At 46.2% G+C, this 10,228-nt stretch overlaps 1 protein-coding gene across 1 annotated transcript in view; it reads right to left on the bottom strand.

The window, feature by feature from the left end:
* Positions 1 to 1,569: 1,569 nt before the first annotated feature.
* The window catches only part of LOC106940692 (5'-AMP-activated protein kinase subunit gamma-2-like), a 23,169-nt gene continuing 14,510 nt past the window's right edge, over positions 1,570 to 10,228 (bottom strand). Inside the window, exons 5-18 of the mRNA XM_015023499.1 lie at positions 9,719 to 9,954; positions 7,059 to 7,116; positions 6,762 to 6,871; positions 6,543 to 6,624; positions 6,382 to 6,440; positions 5,983 to 6,028; positions 5,860 to 5,914; positions 5,617 to 5,743; positions 4,574 to 4,739; positions 4,457 to 4,494; positions 4,235 to 4,381; positions 4,041 to 4,134; positions 2,600 to 2,775; positions 1,570 to 2,443 (exon numbers count right to left, since the gene is read on the bottom strand). Of these exons, the coding sequence (XP_014878985.1) occupies positions 2,252 to 2,443; positions 2,600 to 2,775; positions 4,041 to 4,134; positions 4,235 to 4,381; positions 4,457 to 4,494; positions 4,574 to 4,739; positions 5,617 to 5,743; positions 5,860 to 5,914; positions 5,983 to 6,028; positions 6,382 to 6,440; positions 6,543 to 6,624; positions 6,762 to 6,871; positions 7,059 to 7,116; positions 9,719 to 9,954 (1,586 nt within the window). The 3' untranslated portion in view covers positions 1,570 to 2,251. The remainder of the gene's footprint in view (positions 2,444 to 2,599; positions 2,776 to 4,040; positions 4,135 to 4,234; positions 4,382 to 4,456; positions 4,495 to 4,573; positions 4,740 to 5,616; positions 5,744 to 5,859; positions 5,915 to 5,982; positions 6,029 to 6,381; positions 6,441 to 6,542; positions 6,625 to 6,761; positions 6,872 to 7,058; positions 7,117 to 9,718; positions 9,955 to 10,228) is intronic.

Below are 10,228 nucleotides of genomic sequence, written 5' to 3'. Positions count from 1 at the left end.
TTTGGTTACAGCTTGTCTTTTATTATCAAGTAAAAATTGAGAGGTTAGGTAAGGAAGACAGCAGAGACAATATTTTACTGCACACAGGCAGTTTCTAAGGTAGGGAGTATTCCGGTTGATAAGGAGGCACCTGTGGAAACTGCTGAGTGAGTTGATTAAAGCTGTTGGATGCAGGTAATGTTAGCTAAAAGATGACTAGCTAATGTTAATATATCACGTTGAGCCTGTTAACAAGAACAGGCTACTAATTCTGTTATCTATGTTCAAAAGTGGGTGGTACTGTTTACATTTACCTTAGTGACTTTTTTGGGAAAATGTACTCATAAGAATAGTTTTAATGCACTGTACTTTGTTCTCTTGACTAATATTTCCACTCTTTTGTTGATTAGATTGATTTTGCATTAAAAAAATGGACTTCAGAGATTGTAAACATTAGATTTATGCAACATATGAGCTAAGAGCTAATGTTCAGTGATTTTTGAGAATAGGACAAAACGGGTCCGATGGATAAAGCACAAAATTTGAATAAAATATACACAAAATATATATATTTTCAAATATCTGACTAAACTAACCTGGGTCATGTGAGCACAACAATGTATGTTTTCCTTGTTGTTGCTCTTATTTTGTTCTTACTATAATTGACAGAGATATATAGATATTATTTATAACGTAAAAAGGTCTTGTTTATGTAATTTAATTAGCTCTACATCATTCAGAAAATAAAAAATTATGGTCTCTTAGAGAATTAATTGTTTATGGTGCCACTAATGTTGGAATTAATAGTAAATAATAAAGACTTTGTGCTATTTTCATTTAGTGTTATGTTAGTTGTGTTACCACCCCACACCACTAGAGGCAGTAGTAGACCCAAAAAGATGCAACTAAGTGAATTGTAAGCTGCGCTGAAGTAAATAAATGTAAAATACATGCTGAGAGTGAAACTCCTTTCTAAAGATGAAGCTATATCACAGATTTCAAAAGAAAATAAAAAGCGGATAATATAAGAAATAGCGCCCCCTTCACTTCTGGAGTGCAATGGTCCCATTTCCAAATAAGGTATGAGACTGACAGTGGTCCATCCCCACCCCTTTGTTTGCTGCAGCCAGGTAGACTTGGGTTCTGCCGCTGATGGACCCGTCCAGGTGACTGCATTCACCTCAACATGCGTTATTAAGGTTCTGTCTGGTTCTGGGTCCATTTGGCCATTTTGGAGCAGGGAGGGAACCAGTTAGACCAATGACGTGCGGTGAGGTTCATAGCTGGCGAGACACTGACTTAATCAGATTTACATAGACCCCTTGCATGTTATTTTTTACGTACAAAAATTTTGCATATATAAAAGATTAGCATATACTTCTACATGTCATCCATAGCCGTGGTAGAATAATTTCAATAACTCAATGAAACTTGGAAATGTAGGTATTATTAATTTACTGCTATGCTGCATAGCAAAGGGGAAAATCGCTACCTGAAATTCCTCCATGTTCCAGTTAGACCAGTTGGATGCCACACATGCGGCCGTCCTTCCATAAAGGTCCCCAGTTGGACCAGTAAAACCAGATTGGCAGATCTCACATCAGCAGTTTTAATTCGTTTTCACAGCAGTAGCAAAGTGACTCACTACACATCTCCATGGAAACTGTGACGTCACAGAGGCACCATGACTACGTCACAGCTGTTAAATACTACATTTCTCCATCTCTATGGGAACAGTAAAATATGAACATACAAAGTTAAATATTCTCTCATCTGATTGGTCCAAACTGTCCGGGGCTCCGCCCCCTTACAGTACAGCAGGAAATAGAAATGACACTTTCCAGATTTAAGTAATTTTCCACCAAAGTAACGACATGTGATTGGCTACGTCAGTGAAACAGGAAATGATGCAGCAGCTCAATAGTGATTGGCTCATTCAAATGTTTCTCCACCATCAGAAAGTCCAGATGTTCAGGGTGACCCGGTTCTGGTTGTGGTCGAGCTTCATGGCTGTTATGAGGCTGCAGTGACAAACTTCCACCAGGAGGGGGTAGAGGACCGAGTCGTTGCCAAGGCAACCAAACTTCCTGAAGCTCCTCCAGAGCCCAGCAGCCAGAACCAGAATCTTCCTCTGATTGGCCCCAGCATGTTAGTCTGGCTCCGCCCACCTAAGCAGCAGTCCAATCACAGTCCAGCCTGTCCTGATTCTTCTTCTGTGGTTTGACCCCGTGCAGCGGATCATCAGAGTCCAAGGGGAAGCACTGTGATGATGTCACTTCCCCTCCTCCACCACTGTCATCTCTTCTTTCCCCTCCTCTGGCTCCCCCTGCTGGCCGCTCTCAGGAACTTCCTCTGTGGCTCCTTGGGGAGCCAGGTCCAGTTCAGTTTCTGGTACCTGGTCTTGGTTCTGGTTCTGGTCCTGGTCCTGGTCCTGATCTTGGTCCTGGTCCTGGTCTTGGTCCTGGTTCTGGTCCTGGTTCTGGTTCTGGTCCTGGTCTTGGTCTTGGTTCTTTTCCTGGTTCTGGTCTTGGTCCTGATCCTGGTTCTGGTCCTGGTCTTGCTCCTGGTCTTGGTTCTTTTCCTGGTCCTGGTCTTGGTCCTGATCCTGGTTCTGGTTCTGGTCCTGATTGTGATCTGTTTCGGTTTCTGTCTCTGGCTTGCCTGCCGGTCCCGGGATGCTTTCTGCCTCCAGCTCCAGAACCGGGTCCTGGTCTGACCCATTTGGAGCTGCTGGTTCTGGTTCCGCTGGGTTCAGGGATTCTGGTTGGGAGGTGACGGACTCCTTCCGCCCCAGTCCTGGAAACACAGAGACACACGGATGAAGGCCCAGTTGGTTCTGGTTCCGCTGCAGGGTTTCCCCCAGTGAACCCGTCAGCCCGGCGCTCCACCATGTTTGGTGTAAAGATGTTAAATTGAGAGGAAATGTAAAAATATTACTGTGTAATTATATGTTAGAGGAAAACATCTCCAGTGAAACGATGTTTAAACCCACAACTATATTTGTTGTTTAAAAACAACAAATCAAAAAATACATTAAAATGAATATCAATTATTTGCACTTCTGTTTAATCCAAATAAAGTCAGCAGCTCCTTAAGGCTCCCAGGGACTCAGGGGCCATAAATGCTGATATTTTAACACAGACCACAGATATATGAATGTAACATTTGTTGTTACCATAGCAACAATCTGATGCTATGAGTTTAATGTTTGAGTTTGAGCCGTTTGTTCACAAATACAAATAAACTGAATTATAACTGATTGTTTTCATGTTGGCCAGTTAAACTCCTCCTCCTCTCTCAGATTAAATCCAACACAGAAGCTGTTAGAGCTGCTGATGGGGCCCCTGAGTCAGATTCTGCCCAGGCCTCATACAGCCTTGGACCGGCCCTGCAGGATAAATTCAATCCTCTGCACTGAGCAACAAACAGGAGATTTAATTCAATGCTGCTAACGTGGCTTTAGTAGCTCTTTCATTTTGTGTCTGTTGAGTTTTTAATAAGAATCACAGAAAATGTTCTGGTTGGTCGAGTTTATGGGACGAGTTTCTCAGATATCTTCCGCATTAACTCTAAGTGGACCAAGCATTTGATACAGTTTGAGGCATCTTGTAGCCAGAAAAATAATACTACTACTAATAATAAAATAATGTAAAACCAGCGTGATGCGTGACTACGAGGTGAGGTGAAAGCTCCTCACCTCAACCTGCATGATGAAGTTAGCGCTGGTTCGTCAGCCGCTAACGCTGCGACCAACCAGGAACACAAACATGAACTTTACAGGGCAGACAGCGCCACACGCTGGGCAGTGAGGTGAGATGGAAATGTCACATATAATTCTTTGTTCACAAATATAAATCATTCACAACGCACCTCTGAAACGACTACAAGTTATTCCTGTGGTTCACGTAGAGCTGCACAACCAGAGCTAACGCGGTGGGTAATGCACTGGGGGAAACCCCGTCTCTACTGAGAAGTTCTTCAGACAGAAACCCGGATCACTAGTTCCTGAAGGATGTACTGACAGGCTGAAGGCCTGAACAGACAGTAAATAAAGTTCGTACCAGCAGGCATCAGAACCAGCGCCTGCAAAATGTCCGACAACGACACGATGCCAATGATATGAGACTCATCGTCAACCACGACCAGCCTGTGGACCTGCAAACACAAAGACTCAAAATCAACTAGATTTGGGCTTTTGCAGCACCTTCTACAATAAAAACTTTGAAACTTTTTGACACCTTCTGTATCCAGGTACCTCAGCCTTCACGATCCGGTCCACGATGGTCTCCAGTGTTTCCAGCTTGTTGCACTTCATGACGCCTTCAAAGTACTGCGATCTGTGTCTTAGAGCCTGGGTGACCGTCACATCCAGATTATTGTAGGTCTTCTCAGCTGCCAGGTTCTGCACAAACACCGCAGTCCATCCATCAGAAATCTGACAACTTCTTCAGAACCAGCAGACGACAAAACTACTCACAATCACGTCAAACTTGGAGTAGATGTCCACCACCTTCCCTGCAGGCAGACAGGATCCCAGCTCATCAGAATCTCTCAGAAATCTACGTTTAACGGGACGACGGAAACAGCTGCTTACCGCTATGATCCACAACGGGCAGCGCAGAGACCCGGCGCTGTGTGAACACAGACAGGGCCATGATGAGCGGTGTGTCGGGGTGGATGTAGGCAATGTTGGAGTACGTTCCCACTCCAAGTTCCTCCAGTGTCTGCTTCATGAAGGCTGGCATGTGCATCTCACACACCTGAGGCAGTAGGGGGGACAGGTCAGGAGACAAGTCCTGAAGGAGTAAAGTCAATCTCCACAAGAGAGGAAGACATAGTTGGGGACAATGAGGCACAGTGCACTGACAGCAAGGTTTCCTCCAGAAAACCTGCTAAGGCAGTCATTCATCCAGCGGCCTGTTGTGTTTTTCAGATAAAAAATGTTTAAAGTTGACAGGAAATTTGAAAATATCACTTGATAATCATGTGTTACACTTTAACAACAACAATAAAGTCTTAACAAATGCAAACATTTTAAAAACACTTAAGTAAATAAGCAATGCTAAGCCTGGTGGGGGCACAAGTAAAGTCTAGTGGCCCGCCAGGCTTATGAAACACTGAGGGAAACCATGTAGCAGCAAGATGCAGAGCACTGACAAAAAAGTGCCGTGTACTGTTAGCAAGGTGTGGTGTATCGACAAAAAGGTGCTGTGTAGCAGCAACGAGGAAGAGGTGCAGAACTTAGAGGAACTCTGGTAGAACCTTCTGAAACTGGAGGTTGACCAGTAGAACCAGGAAGGATAACTGGAAGCACTGAAGACAGAACAACCAAGCAGCAGCGCCGCTGGGAGCTGGTAGCCAAAAGAACCGTCTCTCTGCCAACTGGACCCCAACAGTAGCCTGTTCAGAACCTTCCTACATACAGAGGCATAGGGTAGTGCCTAGTGTGGTCAGCAGCTGGATGGGTATTTGTGTTTACAGAATCAACAGTTTCACAACATGCCCTGCAGGTGTCGCCCAAGAGTCTGACGGTGTCGAAGTGTGACCCTGAAAGCCTCTTCCATAATCTCTCTGAACGTCTTGGGTAGAAAAGCTCTCACCCCTAACTCGCTCCCCCTAACTCGCTCCCAGACTCACAAAGAGCTGCAGGAACTTCAGGATCCGCTTGTGAGTCAGGATGTAGAGAGCATTGCCGCTGATCGGATCGATGACAGGAAGCCGGTGGATCTTGTTCTTTATCAGGGAGTGGACCGCTTCGAACACACTGGGGGGTGAGGGGAGAGAGAATCAGCAGCTGCTGTTCTGCCTTCAGGAGGAACTCTGGTCTGACCAATGGTCCAGCAGAACCTCCATGTTCTCTGGATGACCTGGGGAATCTACCTGGCATCAGGTGAGATGTGCACCAGAGGTTTGAAGGTCTCCTGCAGGTACAGCTCTGTGAACATGGAAGGCAGACGTTACTCTCAGGGCTTTTCCAGATGCTTCGGGTCGGTCGGCTCTTACCTCTCCACGTCTCGATCTTATGCTCCTCCAGCTCATAGATCTGCACCTGGACACACACACACCTGAGAGACACACCTGGAAAGAAACACACTGAGACGGCAGCAATGATGCAGGGCAGCTGACGCCCCACAGAGGTTCAGAGAGGTGGAGGGGTCAGAGGTCAAGTGACTCAGAGGTCAGCAGAACCCGTCTGGTTTCAGGTTCCATAGAAACCTTCAGCAGTTTAATCCTGATACCTGCAGCTCCAACAACCAATCAGAGCACGATTTTCATGTGTCAAATAAGCTGTTGCTATGACAACAAAACACCTGTTCAAACACAGAGATAGGTCTGTGTGTGTGTGTGTGTGTGTGTGTGTGTGTGTGTGTGTGTGTGTGTGTGTGTGTGTGTGTGTGTTACCATGGGGGATTTATAGTATCTGGTCAGGATGTTGATGAAGTCTGTGATGGTCAACATCCCTGGAACAAAAACCGCCTGTTACCATCGTCATCATCTTCATCAGGTGAGACATGTGTCAGGCTTTTATTGTGAAGGTTCAACAGGAAGCCAGGTACTCTTACCCACAAAGCTTTGCTTCTTGCTCTCCCACAGAGGAGCCGCTCTCACCCCGTTAGCCACCAGAGCGAAGAAGGCCTTCTTCACCTGCAACGACAACGCCCGACCAGAACCGGGCCGACCCAGAAAGGAATTATGAGGCAGATTAAAACCAAGCTCAGTAATGAACACAGCTGCTGTTGCAACAGAACCCATCAGAACCCAACGTGGTTCTGGTCTCTCACCTGCAGCGTTGTGTCAAACACCACCAGTTTGGAGCTGGTGGGGACGATGTCGTAGCACTTGTGGCACTTCATGAAGCGCATGTAGATGTCTCTCTCCGGCTCCTCGGACCCTGGACCACAGAACAGATTCACGGGTCGGAACCGATCCTGTTGCCCAGATTATCATTACTGGTGCTGTCCTTTCAACTCTCCAGTCAGCTGGTTCTGCTTCTGAGCCGCCTGTTGCCATGACAACATCCCACCTGGCTGCAGAACCTGCCGACCCGACGGAGAGGCGAGGGATTAGAGGAACCTTACCGGCATCTCCGGGGTCCATCTGATCCGGCTGCTCCGACATGCCGCTAGGGACCTCCACCTGCAGGAAAACACAGACAGAGTGAGGCATCTTCCCCATAAACCATCTTTATGACTCCACCTGCATCACTTCCTGCTACTTTCTTCATCCCAAGGGAAACTTTAAATCAGTGCTTCTCAACCTTTTTTTGGGCCAGCGCCCCCTGTCCATTATCCAGGTCCCTTGCCGCCCCCCTTGAATAAAAAATTTCCGCCAGCGCCCCCTGCCGTCCTTTGAACGGGGTATTGCCCCCTTTGAGAAACTCTGCTTTAAATGTTGGCAGAACTCAGATCATCCCAGTATCGTTAAAGAGGCGAGATAGAAGTATCTCCAGTAGCAGTCAGTGTGGCAACGAATCTGACGAAGCCTCTGACTGAAGACAGCTGATGTTTGATGATCTCATGGTTGCTATGACCTGCTAGTAGCTCAGTATCTCACTCCACAGCAACATGTGCAGGATGCCTCCATCAGCTAGCTCTGCTAATCCGCCTCCTTCGCTTTTGCTGCTGCCCTTTAAATCTGAACTCCCTCCTTCTCTCTGCATTCATGAAGCGTCCTTGTCAGTGCCGGCAGGATTTGGGGTCACAGTTCAGGGATTATTTGACCGTTGAACTGGAGGAACCCTGTCAGCTGCTCCACAGCAGAGTCGAAGGACGAGGTTTTCCTTTCAGTGGAAACAGTTAGTTCTGCAGCCTGGACCTACTGACCACCAGAGTTCCCCATTAGTTACCAGGACAACCACTAACTTACCAGTTAACCACCAGTCTGACCAGATAACCACCACTAACTGACCAGTTGCCCAGCGGTACCTGTGTGATAGTACGCAGCATCATAGACAGCATCCTGGTGTTGTGCATCATCTGGTCACCAGGTAATCCCGTCTCGGTGTTTACCGGTGGTTCAGTGATGAAACCGCAGCCGATGCTTTCAGAACCGGGTCCGCTCTGACGTCACCCGGTCTGACTCTCCAGGGTGTTCAGCAAAATAGATAATGACGGTTTTTCAGCTAAAATGGTAGACTTTTCAAGGGGAATCTGGAAACCGATGAGCCCACAGCTAGCACCTACCGGTCAGGCTCCGTTCATAAACTGCTCCGAGCGGCTTCTTTCCGCGAGAGTCCTCAGTGCTTTTATTCGGAGATGGAGCAGGTTTTCAGGGTTCCATCTTGGGTTTAAGTCCGGATGGAAGAGCCCGTGGAGCCCGGTAAGCGGTCTGACACCTCCGCCTGCTCTCGGCAATGTTCGGCTAGTTTCGAAAAAGGCTTGCCTCTCTCGGTAAAAGTATCTTCGTTCGGTCAAAATAAAAAGCTGATCTAACTTCCGGTGAAGGCGATAAAAATAAAAGCATAACGTTTCTAATGAATAGTCCGGGTGGGCCCAGCTGACAGAACCTGAACAGAACAGAACTTCATCTTCTCTGGTCATAGAAACTACAGAACCCAGCTGTGCTAAATTTTTAGAGATGGTTTTGTAACTTTCCTTTAACCCTCCTGTCATGTTCGTTTCTGAGGTACAGCAATAATGTTTGTGAGTCAATTTGACCTGGGAGTGTTTAATCATGTAATGGTGTCAGAAACCAAAAAAATCCTCCTTGTATCTGATTATTAACGACAATTAATATTTGTACAATTATGTTTTTTTATTTTATTTCTCACAAATAAAGAAGTAATGATGATAACTTACTCTTTTACTCATTTGGACATAAAAAAGTTAAATTTACATTTTTTATGACCACTGAAAAAAACCTAGACAAAAAGCAATAATTTCCTTGAAATTGATCTCTTGTAAATCTTTTCATGTTACTTTTTTTCAATGGGTGATCTTTACAATTGAAATTGAGACACATATAGTGTTCAGGATCAAACTGACCCGATGATTAAAGTCAAGATAAATGAGTCGTGTAAAGAGTATTTATATTTTCCCCTCTTCTGCTGAGTGTCACTCAGTGTGGGTGAAGTTTGTCCACGGGAACAGAAAAGGTTTATTAATATTAATAAAATTTTGCTTAAAAATGGTAAGTTGGACACTGTAATTATTAAAAACACTGTTAATTATTTAATTTTGGGACAGCAGAGTTGTATATGTGAGGCTGTTCACATTGTTTGGGAGTCAATTAGTTTGTTTTTCTTCCATCTCCTCTCTGCTTTCCTGCCATTCTTTTGAGTTTTCATTTTTAGGGCATAGTTGTTTATTAAAAACATTTTTTAAACTAATGGAGCTAAATGGTTCAGGTTAGATTTCAGTTTGTTGAAAAATTGGCTGACCATTGCATCACAGGAAGCAGCTAAGATAACAGGGGGATTATGGGTAATAAAATAACCCTAACCTCAGGTGTCGCCTCTAACAGCCTCACGCTGAATCAAATCAGAGACATTAAGAAACACACAGCGATGGTCAGACACAACCAGGTCACCCAGAGGTCAGACCAGAGGTCATGACCAGGTCAACGGTGTGCCCCCTGTTGTGAGTGGCCTGGCTGACATGCTGAATAAAATCTATATAGTTTAACGTTTACAGGGACTGTTTAGAGCCAGATGGATTATCACTACACTCCCTGCCAGAAGCAAGGACTTCCTGTACAGACAGGAAGCTGTTCCACCGCAGCGAACACCTCAGCTACTCACCTGGCTCCAGGTGTGGGTAGAGGCAGGTGGAGGAAGAGCCTGAGGGGGCGGGGCCTGAGAGGGCGGCCGGCTGCAGGTGGAGGTCGCCAGGTGAGTGCTGTCAGGAGGGGAGGAGTAAGAGCGCCGCCTGCTGGCCTCCGGACGCCGCGGCTCCGTCAGGTACGTCTCCAGGTGGAAACCACCCACCTGCCTGTGGGAGGACAGGGCTGGAGGAGAGGGGGGGAACTGGCTGTGGGCTGGGGGCAAAGGGGGGAACAACAAACCAACATGAGGAACTGGCACCTCCTGCAGGATGCTCTGAAGATCTGCTGGAGCCAGAAAATGTTGACGAGTTTCACTGAACACAGATTCCTTCAAGAGACAGAAATGTGCCCAGTTTTTCCTTCCACTAAACTTCCCACTAATATGGACACAACCTTTCTTCTTCTTAGTCGTCAACACCAAAACCAGACAGAACATTCTGGGCTAAAATCCTTTCCCCAGGTCCGCTTAGAGCACATGTGTCAAACT

This window comes from Poecilia latipinna, unplaced genomic scaffold (genome assembly GCF_001443285.1).
Source record: "Poecilia latipinna isolate Pla-1442-1.1 unplaced genomic scaffold, P_latipinna-1.0 Scaffold3322, whole genome shotgun sequence".
NCBI classification, from domain to species: domain Eukaryota; kingdom Metazoa; phylum Chordata; class Actinopteri; order Cyprinodontiformes; family Poeciliidae; genus Poecilia; species Poecilia latipinna.
This window is presented reverse-complemented; position numbering and strand designations above follow the sequence as displayed.